General features: G+C 37.2%; 1 protein-coding gene across 18 annotated transcripts in view; it reads right to left on the reverse strand.

Annotated features, from left to right (window-relative positions):
- Positions 1–16,306, reverse strand: part of LOC108040062 (hemicentin-1) — an 84,245-nt gene that overhangs the window by 31,243 nt on the left and 36,696 nt on the right. For 17 of the 18 annotated variants that reach the window (XR_006417511.1, XM_044458356.1, XM_044458357.1 and 14 more), the window contains 10 exons: positions 16,118–16,229; positions 11,964–12,145; positions 11,733–11,908; positions 11,152–11,283; positions 10,982–11,097; positions 10,162–10,546; positions 4,513–4,642; positions 4,365–4,460; positions 4,149–4,307; positions 4,006–4,088 (listed from right to left, as the gene is read on the reverse strand). Coding sequence is in view for 16 of the 18 variants with exons in the window: in XM_044458356.1 (XP_044314291.1) it covers positions 4,006–4,088; positions 4,149–4,307; positions 4,365–4,460; positions 4,513–4,642; positions 10,162–10,546; positions 10,982–11,097; positions 11,152–11,283; positions 11,733–11,908; positions 11,964–12,145; positions 16,118–16,229 (1,571 nt within the window). In the remaining 2 variants the exon portion in view is untranslated. Of the gene's footprint in view, positions 1–4,005; positions 4,089–4,148; positions 4,308–4,364; positions 4,461–4,512; positions 4,643–10,161; positions 11,098–11,151; positions 11,284–11,732; positions 11,909–11,963; positions 12,146–16,117; positions 16,230–16,306 lie in introns of all 18 variants that reach the window. The other variant, XR_006417512.1, reaches the window with a different exon arrangement.

Consider the following 16,306-nt stretch of genomic DNA (forward strand, 5'->3'; position numbering starts at 1 on the left):
GACATATAAAAATTCAAATTGCCCTGCATGCGTCACGAAAGATGTATACTTTGTCGAATTCTGGTCAACTGGTACATGGAAAAATCCATTCGCTAAATCAAGTGTTGTGAAGAAGCTGTTTCCCTGCAGTCTTTCAATGACATCATCTATAAGTGGCATCGGAAAATGATCTTTGGCAATCTTCGCGTTTAGCCGTCTATAGTCGCAACAAAGCCGCTTGCTGCCGTCCTTCTTTGGTACCAAGACAACAGGTGAGGCATACTCAGATGAACTTGGCTGAATAATCTTTTCTGCTAGCCATTTCTCAACCTGGTTGTCTACAATTGACTTGTCTGCATGTGAAATGCGTCGAGGACGTTCATAGACTGGGTACTCGTCATTTAACAAAATCTTCATTTGAATGGGACTGTCCTTCTTTTTCTCTGGCTTGTAGTTAATGATCAAATCTCTCACAGTTTCAGCAATTGGTCTATCCAGGTGAGCAACGTCAATCTCGGGCTCCTCACTTTCGGCGAAAAGACACATTTCAGGATATTCCTGGAATATCTGTAACTCTGACTCTACCTCTTGCTCTGTGGTAAACGATTCCTGGATATTCAGTTTCTCTTTTGGTTGAAATTTTACCGACTTCTCTGAGAATATCAAGTCCACTAGCTTCAGTACGCTATTTCCGATGACTGCTGAATACTTAATATCATTTCTGCTAGCAACATGAAAGTTTAAGTCCAAATAAGTGTTGTCTACCAAAACTTGGGTTACGAAACTGCCAAGCGTATTTAGCTCACTGTTGCAAATGCCGACCAGACAATGCTTTTCATCAACAAGCTCGATATTTCCCAACATCTCAACCAAGTCGTCACGGATAAGGCAGAGATCACAGCCTGTATCGATCAAAGCGGAAAATCGAACGCCATTACATGAAATTTCTTTAAAAATACATTTGCCACTGCTGCTGATATGGTTCGTCATTGAGTTCGCACTTATTCCTTCCTTCCTATCTGCTGCCCTAGTAACCGGACAATTCGATGCCTTATGGCCAGGCTGTTCGCACCTGTAGCATTTAATTTGCTGGTTACACTCTCGTGCAAAATGTGAAGGATCACCACACTTAAAGCATTTTTTGAAGTGCTGTTTGGTCACATCTGGTTTTTTGTCTTCGTTGGTAATATAAGATTTTGTCGTATTAACCACTTGAGGGCGACTGCTACGAATTTTCTCATATACCTTTATTTGCTCCTTAAGCTCCTGCAGAGTCCTGGCCTGATATAAGTTGGTTCTCGAGTCGGGTATACCTTCGATGAAGTACTCTATAAGACTGGCGTCATCCAAATTAACAGGCTTTCCTATTTCCATGAGCGAATAGAGATACTCCTTGTAATCCTCTTTTGGGCCCTTTCGGCGATTTTTTAACATTCGGTGAACTTCAATTACCGAAACCTCAGATCCGAACTCAGCGACTAATGCTCGCTTTAGAGATGACCAGTTGGAAATGCCTGACTGGCTTCGAACGAATATTTTCGCAGCTCCTTTTAGCAATTGCTTCGAGTAGATGAACATTTGAAGACTATTCCATTGGACTGCTGCTGCATTATCTTCAAACTCCTGGATCCAGCTGTGAACAGACGGCTGGCTCGTACCATTGAACTGAGAAAGGGAGTCCTCTATGTCGCGTAGTGTAAATGAACTGCGACCGTCGCCTGGTGTAGATCTTGAACTGTGCATCGTCGTCGCATCCCCGTACTCAGACTCCTCATCCTCGATTTCCTCAGCTGCTATGTTGTAGTGGTCAAGAAGTCTGTCCTGCAATGTCTGCTTCCTACCGCTTGTAGCTAAATTTAGCTGTGACAATTGCTCTTTCAATGCGTTTACGTTTAACGACAAAATTTCTGCCCTCTGCATTCTGTACTCGTTATTGCTCTCTGTTTACAAAATTTGACAAATTAAAACGATTTCTTGAACTTAACTTAGTGGTTAGGTAATACAATGAATTTTGATTAAATATAATAGTTGAAAAATATTGATACAGTTCGCTCACTCTCCACTTCTGCAAACAATGCACAAACTGAGCTCACGCTTATTGAATCGGGTCTTCCTTCCTTCTTTGACACGACACACCCTGTGCCTACGCTGACGCTGTTTTTCCAGGCTTTTTCACCAGAATTCCGCTTTCCCAAAGCCAAGTTTCGATGTCTCCTTCCTCCTTGCAGGACCTTTGCGCACGATGCGCACCTTGCTACACCTCTCAGGTGTACACGATCTGCCAGTGAACTGCTCTGCGTAAAACGCCTCCACGATGAACAATGCTGCTGCGCAATTACACACACTCAGACTTTAGTGAATCTTTGTGCCACGTTCGCTTCTGTGTTGTTTTTCGAAGTAAATCCCACTTCTGACACCAAATTTGTAGGATCGCCGGTGATTGGTTCAATTACAACTCCAAATATAATTTAATGATTTTTATTTGAAATGAAAAAACAAAGGGATTTGTGGTTTTACATCTTCTCTCCCGAAAACACAGAAAGCAAAAGCGAATACTTCGTGCCACGATTCTTTTCGTGCAGTATCGATATTCTAGATATCGACAGACTTGCTAATGATAAGCTTACGTCAACAGATTTAAAATAATGTAAAGATAATGTTAACGTAAATAAACTAAAATAAATCTTATATGTTTTATGCAGAACAGTTGTAGACATGACCACTTCTTGTTTTCCTTTCTTTTCCCACATATATTCCTGATTAGCATTACCAGAGAGTCTATCTTGCCATGTCCGTCCGTCCATTTCTACGCAAACTTGAAACTTTCCCAAAAGTTATCTTTTGGATCGGCCGACCATATCATATAGCTCTCGTAGGAACAATCGAATTTTGAAAGTATAACTTTGTTGTTTTTATTTTTATTGGTTCTTTGGGACTTAATAATATTTATTAATATTTATATAAATTAAAATCGGACATTTATCAATCAAAATATTTTATTTTGCTGTTTTTCTATTTGTCAAAATATTTTTTTGAGATATAGTAATTATTTATTTATTTACACTGAATTACGATTTTAGTTTTTCAAAGTAGGACAACAATATCATATATGTAGCTGCCATAGAAACGCAAAATGCAGCGCAAAATCGACATAGCTTCATTGTTCGTAGTAATAGGGTATATAAACATCGCCTTGCTGAAGTTTGTTTCCTTTTTTGTTTAATTTTAAAGTTACCCCAAGCCAAGAACATAGATAACAATTGTATTTTAATTCTTTTTGGAACTTGCCATATAGGTATTCAATTAGTAAGTTTCAGGCGCAGCTAAACATTATTATTACCCATAAATCCTACACTTTTTTTTATAACTAAAAAAAACGAATAGTTACATTTGAACAAGCATTTTTCTTTTTTACTTTCTAAAATTTCATATTTTGGGAAAATTGAATTTTCAATTTAAAATTCGCGGACCAGTTTTTTTTTCTTGAGTTGGCAGGACTGTTGATGACATCTGGGGCTAATTTCATGTCAATGTCAGTATTAGTATTATATTTACGTTTCTGTTCACTGAACGAGCAAGAGTGTATTTTTCGATTTTTACAATGTCTGATTTAATAAAGCAGAGATGTGCCATCAAATTTTGTTTGCGGAGTGAAATTTTGGCTGCGGAAGGATGTTGATGATGTTGCAGAAGGCAAATCTCCTGATTTGGCTCCGTGTGACTTCTGGCTATTCCCAAAACTCAAGAAACCACTCCGGGGAACGCGTTTCGAGTCGATTGAGGAGATAAAAGCTTAATCGAAGAGGCCGCTCATGGCTATACCGAAAAAGGACTATTTGGCATGTTTCGGGGATTTGAAAAAACGTTGGCATAATTTTTTTTATCGGGAGGGGATTACTTTTAAGGGGATGAAATTGATTTAGGAGAATAAATAAAGATTTTTCATTTTACAAACAAATTCACCTTACTTTTTGCCCACAGTAGTAACACAGTTCAAGCATAGAAGCTAATTGGTATCAAACTTACCTCAATGGGATCTCCGTAAGCAGTACAAACAAGAGTATCCTGATCATTAATTTCCCGTCTTTCGATTTCGCATCGTGGCTTAACTGTAAAATAATTCAAGAATATAATATTAAAATGCTTACGTATTTTACTACATTACTTACATTGCACTTTGATCACGGTTTCAGCAATGCTACTACCATGCTTATTATATGCAAAACAGGTATAGGTTCCATTGTCGTTCCGTTTCATAGCAGTATTAATAATTAATGCATTTCCATTGGCTATTGTTTTGTTCTTAAAAAGCCAAATATATGAAGGTTCTGTAAATGCGACATGTAATGATATATAAAAAAAGTTAAATGGTTTAAAAAACTAGCCTGGATTAGCTCGAGATTTGCATATCACACGTCCTGGTATGGTATCTTCCTGCACATAAACAATGTTTTCCGAGACGGTTGTGTTGTCAGGTGCGTCTATTGCGAAACGTATATAATTTAAATAGCTAAGCGTAATTTTTTTACTCACATTCGATGCCGAAATAAGTGCGACTCCTGATGCTAGAACCCACTGTATTATTTGTTGAGACGCAAGTATAGTCCGCATTATCAGCCTCGATATCGAACTTGGCAAGAGGCCAATTCGACATATTAAAGTGCTGAAATTGCAGTTTCGGTTATTAATAAAAACACTTATGCCCAAATATCAACTGAAAATAAAATCTTAGTAAACAGACTTTAAAATCCAACCGAACATGAGTACGTTGAAAAATTATACCAAAAGCATCAGATCGACGAACTCCTTTCGTCAGCTATGAGAGAAAGCGAGAGTTAAATAGCTTGCGGACACTTTACGTGCAATTTTCTTACCCCAATAATAAGATCGGCGAAAAAAATACGAGAAAGTTATATAGAGCTTGCTAAGGACTAGCGAAAAAAAAATGTAATTCCTTTAAGTATTTTTCGGATCCAAAAAGGACAAATTTTCTTTAAAAACGATTTGAATGTTTTTTGATCTGAGTACTTATTTTTACATTTTTGCAAAACATAAGTGGCTAAAACATTAAGGCTTATTAGAACTCAGATCCAAACCTTAGTTCGCCAGCGGAAAAATAAAAACGATTTCAACAGGATTGCTACGGTCGCACTGTCAACCAGCTTTATTTGTGGACAAACAGTTAAAATTCGAATAACTTATTTGCATGAAAGGCCCATTAAAGGATATCCTCAAGTACTATGACAGGACAGACTTGTCTTGCCAAGGTACACAGAAATTAAAAAACAAAAAATTTAACAGTTTTTTTGTCGGGTTTTGGTAAACGAATTTTTGGCCAATGTTCATTTTAGTAAAAATAGATCTTTCGTCTATATAACCATACACGCTAAAGAGGTCGGTTCGTTACAGATGCTAAATCTTAAAAAAATAAAAAACAAATAGGTAAAATACAAGAAATGCCTCCAAAAATTGTATTTAAAAAAATGCACGCATAAAAACTAAAATTAATTTTATCGCTCAAATCTAAGATAGGAGTTGAAGAAAGCTTACAAGCTTTCAAACGGAACGATTCGCCGACAAATCGATTTTATTTGGTTTTTTAAGAATGGAAGAATTATGATTTTTATGTCAAACTTTCTTCTGTGGAGTAAATGGTCGATTTAATTTTTTAAACCATTTTATTTGAGTTCTTTTTAAAATTTCGCTCTGAGATATATGACTTTTTATCAGAACCAAACTTGACCTATTACCAAATAACATTTACAGCCACATGATGTTAAATTTTGGTTTAACACTTGCAACACTTTGGACCAGTCAATCGATCTCTTAATATATATTCAACGAATAGCTAACTTACTAAAATAAACTGTTATAAATGGTAATGTATTTCCAACCATTAGCTTACTAACAAGAATAAAGTATTTTAATTGCTTACTTTCGATTTTCTTTTTAAAATTTTTATTTTTTAATTTTTTAAAAATAAAAAACTTTTTTTTACATTTCTTCGGCACAATTGCCGAAGACAATTAGTATGCTAAGTGCTTACGGCTCGAACATCCAAGAATATTTGGTTGAACACGGAAAAAAATTAAGGCATACTAATAAGGATCGGCCGACTATATATTATAGCTACCATATAAATGAACGATCGGAAAAGCCATAACTTTGGTGTTTTTAAGGTTAGGAAGTTTGGATTTTCTATGGGTTTCATTTTTGGCCAACCAACCTACCAAATAAGGATCAGCCGACAATATCCTGTAGCCGCATATAACTGATTGATCGAAATGCCATAACTTTGGTATTTGTAAAGATAGGAAGTTGGTATTGTCTATGGACTTTACAGAATATTCTGCAAGGGTATATCAACTTCGGCACCGCCCGAAGTTAGCTTTCCTTTCTTGTTTATCAGTGTTTTCGTAAGCAATCCAAAATTCATATCTATTCTCGGCGACATTCAACAAATAATTGCAAATGGTGCACTATTCATAATCATGAAAACGTGCTGAAGTAGTTATGATACCTAAGGCTGGTAAACCTGAAGTTTATCTTGCCACTTATCGTCCGATCAGCTTACTGCCAGTGCTCTCCAAGATACTTGCAAAAGTATTTCTGAGTAAGGTACTGCCGGTAATGGACGAGGCTAGTCTGATCCAGTTTGGCTTCAGGAGCTTCTATGGAATCCCGGAGCTATACCATCCCGTGGTTCAATACATCCTGGAAGCCTTTGAAAATAAAAAGTAGGCAAACATGCCTTTGATCGAGTCTTGCACTCTTGACTCCTCCTGAAACTTTACGTTTTACGTCAAATGTGGAAAAGCCCTCGGTCCGCTTATGTACAACGCATACACTGAAGACCTCCCGGTCCTGCTGAGCCCCAACTTAATGGCAGCCACATATGCTGACCACACGGCCTTCCTTATCGTAGCAGATACCCCATCAGAGGACTCCCAGGTAATGCAAAAGCAACTCTACCTGCTTAACTCCTAGCGCAAAGAGAGGAATATGTCCGTCAACGGCGATAAGTTCGCACTTTTTCCGTCCGCCGTGGCAACTGCCCTCCAATGTAGCCACTCCTAAATACCTCGGCTTCACCCTTGACAGGAGGTTCACGTGGAGACCGCATCTGCTGAAAAAGCGCCGCCAGGCAGAAACCTGCGCTAAAGTATTCTACTGCATGATGTGTAGAAAATATAAACTGCTGACGTCACCGAACCTACTTATTTACAAGGCAATCATCAGGCCAATTTGGACATATGGCTTCCAATTGTGGGGCACCGCCTGTAAACCCAATATCCACATCAGGCATTCGAGAACAGAGCTCTCCGCACCGCCACAAGCGCTCACCTTCTGCACGACAACGCCACAATTCATGAAGTTTTCAGCTTCCCGTGGGTGAAGGACGAAATTAACAGAAGCAGCAAGCGGTTCATGCAGAGGCTACACGACCATCCCGATCAACCAGCTGGTTAACAGTGAACGGACCAGAAGGCTGCTCCTGTGCCAACCTCTTGACCTCTTTTGGGACTAACCGGACAATGCAACTTTAACTTACCATAAATGGAGAAACTAATGCCCAGTTTTTATACCCTTGCAAAGGGTATTATAATTTCAGTCAAAAGTTTGCAACGCAGTGAAGGAGGCATTTCCGACCCTTTAAAGTATATATATTCTTGATCAGCATCACCAGGAGAGTCGATCTCGCCATGTCCTTCTATACGTCTGTCCGTCCGTCTGTCCATTTGTACGCAAACTAGTCCCTCAGTTTTAAAGATATCTGCTTGAAACTTTCTCAAGTTGTTTTCTATTGCGGTGTTTAGTCGAACAGCGGATTGCCTACTATATCCTATAGCTGCCATATAACTGAACGATCGGAAAGGCCATAACTTTGGTATTTTTTAAGTTGGGATTTTTTATGGGTTTTATATTTGGCCAATCAATCCAACCTACCAAATTTCATATGGATCGGCAGACTATATCCTATAGCTGCCATATAACTGAACAATTGGAAATGCCATTACTTTGGTGTTTATACCCGTTACTCGTAGAGTAAAAGGGTATATTGTATTCGTGCAAAAGTATGTAACAGGTAGAAGGAAGCGTTTCCGACCCTATAAAGTAAATATATTCTTGTTCAGGATCACTAGCCGAGTCGATATAGCCATGTCCGTCTGTCCGTCTGTCTGTCCGTATGAACGCTGAGATCTCGGAAATTATAAAAGCTAGAAGATTGGCATTTTGCATGTAGATTTTAGGTGATCCTACGCAGCGCAAGTTTGTTTCAAAATGGTGCCACGCCCCCTCTGACGCCCACAAGCTGTGGCCACAGTTTTGATGATATTATGAAAATTTTAATTGATATGTGGCCAAGGTGCTCAACAGCGTCAACGTTAATTCTCGATAAGGATTTCTATTAAAGGAAATTGCGATGGTTTTCATTTGTCAATACCGAACTATATCCCAAGAACTATGCAAATCAAATCTAGTTAGCCAAATTGGAGGTCTGAGTCAAACAATGGCGTATGTGTGTATGTATGTAATCAGATACATATGTATGTATTTACATTGTACACAGTTGCAATTGCCCGGCAAAGATAACTCCTTTCAAAGAAAGCTATTTACTATACCCGTTACTCGTGTTGTGCAAACATTTAGACTTTAATATACATAATACTATTTAAGAATGTATGTGTTTTGCCAATATAAATATGTATGTTTAATATTTCTAGTCAATTTATTACAAGAAGGCATATTTATATTAAGTTGTTTAGCTGAGTAACGGGTATCTAACAGTCGAAGCACTCGACTATAGCGTTCTCTCTTGTTTTAACGTTAGGAAGTTGGTATTTTTTTTGAGTATTAAGAATGCATCATATGAATAATTTTGGAGAATAGAATTTACAGAATATTCTGCAAGGGTATATCAACTTTGGCTCCGCCCGAAGTTAGCTTTCCTTTCTTGTTTAATATAATTTAATAATTGTCCACGTGGGACAGTTTTAAATAGATACATTCTACTTAAAAAAAACCACATATCTTTTCTCTTATTTGGAGTAAACCTAAGAAACTGCCTTCTCGCAATATTTATCATCGTCTAAAGAACTTGACGATTTTTTAGTCCTTAACTCATGTCTTTTTTATTATAGTCGTGTCAAACAAATATTTCTTAATAGATATTAAAAGCATTCAATTTGCAAATAAGAAGTCCAAATATGAATTTACGACAAATTAAATAGTCAAAAGTTTGCAACGCAGTTAAGGATACATTTTCGACCCTATAAAGTAAATATATTCTTATATCAGTGTATAACTGCAAGGGTATATAAACTTCGGCTTGCCGAATTATTTTATTTTCTTTGTATGGGAGCTATATTATATAGTCACCCGATCCGGCTCGTTCCGGCTTATATACTCCCTGCAATAAAAATACGACTTTTGGGAAAGTTTCAAGCAGAAAGCTTTAAAACTGAGGGACTAGTTTGCGTAGAAACGGACGTGCGGACAGTCGGAAGGACGCAAAATCGACAAAGCTTCATTGTTTTTAGTAATATAGGCATAGAAATCGAAATGTAGTCGTTTTGTAATAACTGCAGGGTATATAAACTTCCTTTCTTGATTGGAGTAATTTCAGGCAAAGATTTTAATTTCATTTGATGAAATGATTGCATGAAATGTCCATCCTATAATCACTGTATATATAAAATACACCTTTAGAAAACAGTTAACTTTTGCGGTAACAAGTAGAATTACCTATACATTTTTAGTTCATCGGTTCTTTTTAGAATTTGTAAATAGAAGCTATTATAAATTTAGGCAAAATTTGTAACGCAGTGATGGGAGACATTTTCATATATTCTTTAACAACATTTGTTCTGTCCATCCGTTCGGTCTTAAAGCTATCTCCATGAAACCTTCCGTCTTTTTTCTATGACATAACCAGGCAAGTTGGTCTAGACATTTTGGAAAGTTTTATAGAAATAGCTTAACAAGTGAAAGACTAGTTTGCCTACGCAGACGGACGAGCATCCGGGTACGGCTAGATCAACTTGCCTGGTGATCAAGAAGGTATGTATTTTATGGGCAATGTTTCTTTCACTGCGTTGCAAACTTTTGACTGAAATTATAATAGCAGAGTTGACAAAAATGAGACTAGGAATATTTTCAATAAAAATAAATCGTACTCACCAAAACTGATAGCATGCTTTCAAAATCGCCCGTGGCGGGGGAGGAATCCATGTATTTCTCCCTAACAAAATATCGCGAATCGTTCTTCTGTATTGGCTTACCATCCTTTAGCCATGATATGTCACAGCGCGGGACACACTCAATGCGACAGGTCAAATTGGCATTGGATGAGGAGTGCAGTATTCCCGTATAGGGTGGCAAGTTCTTGATAAAAAACGGTGGTGCGTGTACCTCCAAGTTGACTGTAGCCATTACGCCTTTGCCCCCCTCATTGAATGCGTAGCAAGAATAATTGGTGCGGCTGTCTAGGCCCACTGGTTCCACCGTCCAATCTTTCGTCACAATGTCCTGCAGAGGACCCCGACCGCCGCGAAGCCAACGAAATCTGTTGGGTTTTGAAACTATTTGAGCAACAAACGAAAATTTGCCCATTTTTCGGTAAAGGGCATAGGACGATGTAGAGGCGTACGAATCGGATTTTGGTTGTGCCCCAGTGTAAAGAGTTAAGATTTGCGGTTTTGGCATGTATGTGGTGATTGTGAGTAATGTACAAGGGGATTGGTCTAAGTGTAAATCAATTAGAGCATGAGTTTCTTTAATTTCGTGAGCTAGGTGGGATGCGTTGGCTTTTAATGTTCGTGATGATATTTGTGACGAAGCATTGGTTTGGAGCAGTTCTTGATGTTTATGCAGCAGCAGCGTTTCGAAAGCAACGTCCGCTTCGTGCTGTTGCAGTGCTTGGACGGTATAGATATCAATAAGTGGTGCGTGTTTGGGTTTCGTAATTTTGTGATTCTGGTTGGCTTGTTGTTTTACAAACCTATTTGAGTCTGGATAGCCAGGATCATCTACGGAGCAAGAGAATGTCACACTCTTTTTCTTTACAGCGACAGTGGGAAAATGAGATAATGCAGCAGATCCCGGTTCATAATGTACCTGTTAAAAAAATACGTTGCAAAAAGAAATGTTAACAAAACTAACTTAACAAACCATTAATTCTTTGTCTTCACTGCGTGGACCCCAGCCGGCAGAATTGAATCCTTCACAGGAATAATTGTAAAAAAAGCCACGTCCAATACTTTCCAGTAACAGTTTGCTTGGGTCTATATGGCATAGATCCTCCTAATAATAAATAGAGTAAAGTTGTTAGATGCTTAAAAACAATGTATTTTATGGATTTTAAGACAATTATCATTTACATCTCTAATAAGAAATGTTTCTTCTTAAATATCTTTAAGTTAAATATCCCAATGAAAACAAATGTTAGGAACCAAATATCCCTAAATAAAAACCAATAGGTCTGCAAGTAAAATTCCTAACCTAAATTGAAATATTTTAACGCACTGAAAATGTAATTTTTCGCACTAAAACAGATTTTTCGAGCTCTCGCAAGAACTAATAAAACTGAAACAGGGATATTAACAACAATACATTTCATCTAAAATGTATGGTTCTTCATAATTTAAGAAACAATAAGATTATCTTTTAATACTAACGTCATCTTTATAATTATGCTAAATTTAAGATTTTTTATCGGCCATTTTGATCTTAAAAATAACAAAATTACTTACTCTTGTTTCTTCACAGTCCGGAAGCTCCTTAAGCAGTGTAGAGTTAGCGTACCACCTCACTTTGGTGAGAATCGAAGGATTTGCATCCAAAATGTTGCAAAAAAGGGTGACGTTCGATTCATCGCTTTCCTTTACGGGACCCTCTGGTATCATTAGAATCTCGACACTTGGGACATCTACAGTTGAAAATGGAAATGTAAGTATTGTTACCAAAATATAAGATTATCTTACACTGCACGTCAAGATTAATTTTCTGATCAGAAATTCCTTTTCCAATGTTATTTGACAATTGGCAAGAATAATTTCCAATGTCTTCTTTTTCTGTAGATTTAATAACGAGAGCAACATTCTCCGAATTGCCGCCAGTGTAACGATCTGTGTCATTTACGTTTACCAAATCATCATTGCGATACCTGAATAAAAGAAGAAATAGTTTTGAATATAAGGAAATTCCTTACACGATGAAAGACAAGTAGACGACCAATGGCCGGATTTTCTTACAACTTTTTAGCTCTTTGTGTTCACATCAACAAACAAACAATTTGAACAGTTTTGGGAAATTCAAATATTTACAAAGTAACAGGACACATTACGAAAAAGGTGATTTTCTATATGGACTAAAATGGCACTAAGGGTAATTGGTTTAATTTAGGCCCAAAGGCGTTTGTAAATATACAAATATTTTCAAAAAGCATCTTCACACAAAATATCTGAGTGCCTATTTAGCAGGTGTGATTTAGTATTTCTATCAATTGTGCCCCTATTTGAAAAGTACTACACAAAGTATCATTTGTATACCCTTGTTATACCCTTGCAGAGAGTATTATAATTTCAGTCAAAAGTTTGCAACGCAGTGAAGGAGGCTTTTCCGTACCATATACACCCTATAAAGTATATATATTCTTGATCAGCATCACAAGGAGAGTCGATCTAACCTTGCCCGTCTGTCCGTCCGTCCGTTTCTACGCAAACTCAATTTTAAAGCTATCTGCTTCAAACTTTCCCAAAAGTTGTCTTTCTATTGCAGGTAGTATATAAGTCGGAACGACTATATCATACGACTATATCATACTCCCATACGAACAATCGGAGAAAAAGAATTCCAAAAAATTATAACTTTGTTGTTTTTAATTTTTTTTTGTTCTTTGGGATTTCGTAATATTTAAATATTATAGAATTACGATTTTAATTAAATTTAAATCGGACAACAATATCATCCAGCTGCCAAAGAAGCGAAGGCAAAATGCGCAAAATCGACATAGCTTAATTGTTTTTATACCCTTGCAGAGGGTATTATAATTTTGGTCAAAAGTGTGGAACGCAGTGAAGGAGACATCTCCGACCCTATAAAGTATATATATTTTTGATCAGGATCGCCTCCTGAGTTGATATAAGCATGTCCGTCTGTCTGTTCCTACGCGAACTAGTCTCTCAGTATCTCGAATCGAAACTTTTGCACACATCCTTTTTTTCCTCTGCACGCAGTATATATATATATATTTTATGCTGGTCCAAAATGAAATATGTCAATAATCCGACCGAGAGCCCAACGATTGGATGAGAAGCGCTCATCCTGGCAACCAGTGCTTCCAGAATTGCTAAACTAAATGCTGACAGTTACACTATCGGTTTTCAGTTGTTTCTGTTGGCAGGTCGAGAAGAGAGTCCTCAACTAAGAAGTGACCTGCATCGTTCACATACATTTCACGTTCGAGCTCATTGACTGTCAATAGGTGATCTTGCACTTCCTCTTACGATAGACTTATAGCCAAATACTGGGCACAGCTCATGTCAATCATCGGCGTGCAACAAGCATACTCCTAAATCTGGTTGTTGTCGTCCGGTTTCCACAAAATCATTTTTAATTTGGGCAAATACATTGATTTACTTAGACCTTTTCTCAAAAGTCACCAATAAATGCGAGTTTTATTGCCACCCAGTTAATTAGTACCGCTGAAAGCTCCATGTGCAATTTCGATAACAATCTGTGGCTCCCCCGGCTAGCCTGAGTGTCTAGTTTCAGCAAATTCTGGTAGAACCTTTTTCACTTGACCCAACTCAAATACTTCCTTCAGGTGGGCATTGTTCGGTATACGCTTGTCTAACTGGCAAAGCCCTTTAAAAGCACCTTGATACGACGTTGCACTTACTAATTTGGCATCCCTGTATTTAGCCGCCCATTTTATAAGACTTTTGAATCATCATCTTACCAATATAATTCCAACAAGAAAGGAAAGCTAACTTCGGGCGGAGCCGAAGTTGATATACCCTTGCAGAATATTATGTAAAGCCCATAGAAACTCCCAACTTCCTAACTTTAAAAACACCAAAGTTATGGCATTTCCGATCGTTCAGTTATATGGCAGCTATAGGATATAGTCGGCCAATCCCGACCGAAGAAAACATTCGAAAGGAGATCGTTTGAACTGGCTTAATCCTGGATTACAGTCAATTTATGTGTTCCTTGAAAGGCAGCCTTGTCGACAGTCAAAGCAGATAGGCGCGCCCTTTGCGCTTTTTCGTCATTTTAAAAATAGTTACTTTTAGAACCTTGAAAACAGATTGCCAGCCCGACAAACTAACAGCGTCGGCACCATTATTTTGTGTGCCGCATTTTAATCTTCTGAAGATTGGATCTCCGTCGAAACGCAGCCAAATTCAACAACTCGTTTTGTTGTTGGGATCCAAAGTACTAAGCACTTCTTTATGAAAATGTTATTAGATTCAGACACCTTTGCTTAGACTGGATGATTTTCTTCCAAAATGGAACACATTCCATATGCCGGAATAAAAGCTCACCGAAAAATAATTTATTCGGGGGTCACTCCAAAATATCTTTTGTGATATACTTCATATACATTCTAACCGAAATAATTTGCGTGTCACTCTCAATTTTTATGTTGCTTGATCAAAAATTAAAAATTGGAAAATTAAATATTATTTTTTGCAAGACATACAGTAAAAAACACGATTTCAGTGCAAAAATTTCACGGAAGATAATACTTGCGCAATAACGGGTAAAAAATGACATTTTTTGGAAAGTGGTAAATAATGTTGAGTGTGTGAATATTTCTAATAAAATTGTAATTTTTGGTGTAACATTCAAAAGTTTTAAAACCATTTAGATTTAAAAATAAAAATGTTTTTAAAACCATTTAAAATTTTATAGTATTTCAATCGGAAGATTGCTAATAAGTACTCAGAAAGTACCTGCTAAGGTCTGCATATCGGAACGAAGGGCTTATCGGTATAATCTAAAGGAAGCTTGTAAATACACATTTAAAATCCTTAGGTATCATTTAAATGATTCTATTAAATATTGTCGGAAAATATATCGGTGACAAGGCTTCTCAAGGAACATGTTTTACAAAGCTCGTTTTATGGTGTTTACTATAATTGAGTTGAAAGCTATCAAAAATTTGGCATGCTTTCCTCCCCCTACGTAGACTTTTCATACCCTTGCAAAGCGTTTTATAATTTCAGTCAAAAGTGTGCAAATACTTGGATTAGGATTTTACCATTACGCATTAATCCGTAAAAATAAATTGGCAAACTTCGAATTTCCCAAGCCAGATCCAGTTCTAATGAACTCAAAACGATACATAAGTTCAACAAAATAAGTGTGTTTCAAAGATAGGGTTTCAATTTAGACGATTTAGCATATGTTATTAAAAAACAAGAAAGGAAAGCTAACTTTGGGCGGAGCCGAAGTTGATATACCCTTGCAGATTATTATGTACATAATATTCGCCAAAATCGGATCGGTTATTCATATGATGCATTCTTAATACTCATAAAAAAATCCTTCCTAAACTTTAAAAACATCAAAGTTATGGCATTTACGATCGATCAGTTATATGGCGGCTATAGGATATAGTCGACCGATCCTTATGAAATTTTGATAGGTCAGACTGATTGGCCGAAAATAAAACCCATAAAAATCCCAAATCCCTTCCTATCTTTAAAAACACCAAAGTTATGGCATTTCCGATCGTTCAGTTATATGGCAGCTATATGATATAGTGGCCCGATCCGGCTCGTTCCGACTTATATACTACCTGCAATAGAAAGACAACTTTTGGGAAAGTTTCAAGCAGATAGCTTTAAAACTGAGGGACTAGTTTGCGTAGGCAGACGGACGGACGGACATGGCTAGATCGACTCTCCTGGTGATGCTGATCACGAATATATATACTTTATAGGGTCGGAAATGTCTCCTTGACTGCGTTGCAAACTTTTGACTGAAATTATAATACCCTCTGCAAGGGTATAACAAAATGTTGTTCCTAAACTTGAAATAAGACAAAAAGCCGGTGGAAATATGAAAATATGCTATTAACCTTGCAGAAAATATCTGTTGGTCAGAGATATTGGTCTGTACTTACCATTCAACTTGGGTTAGAGAAGCAGGATTTGCAACATATCCACAATTAAGAAGAACTATTTGACTTGTATTGGCAATTAAATCAGATGGACTGACTTTTACAACCGGGGGATCTATTGAAGAATACGTTTTTATTATTATTATATTTACAAGCAGTGCTGTGTTGATTAAGGAGAAGTCAAAAGAATCT

This window comes from Drosophila rhopaloa, unplaced genomic scaffold, assembly GCF_018152115.1.
Source record: "Drosophila rhopaloa isolate 14029-0021.01 unplaced genomic scaffold, ASM1815211v1 contig_164, whole genome shotgun sequence".
Lineage (NCBI taxonomy): Eukaryota > Metazoa > Arthropoda > Insecta > Diptera > Drosophilidae > Drosophila > Drosophila rhopaloa.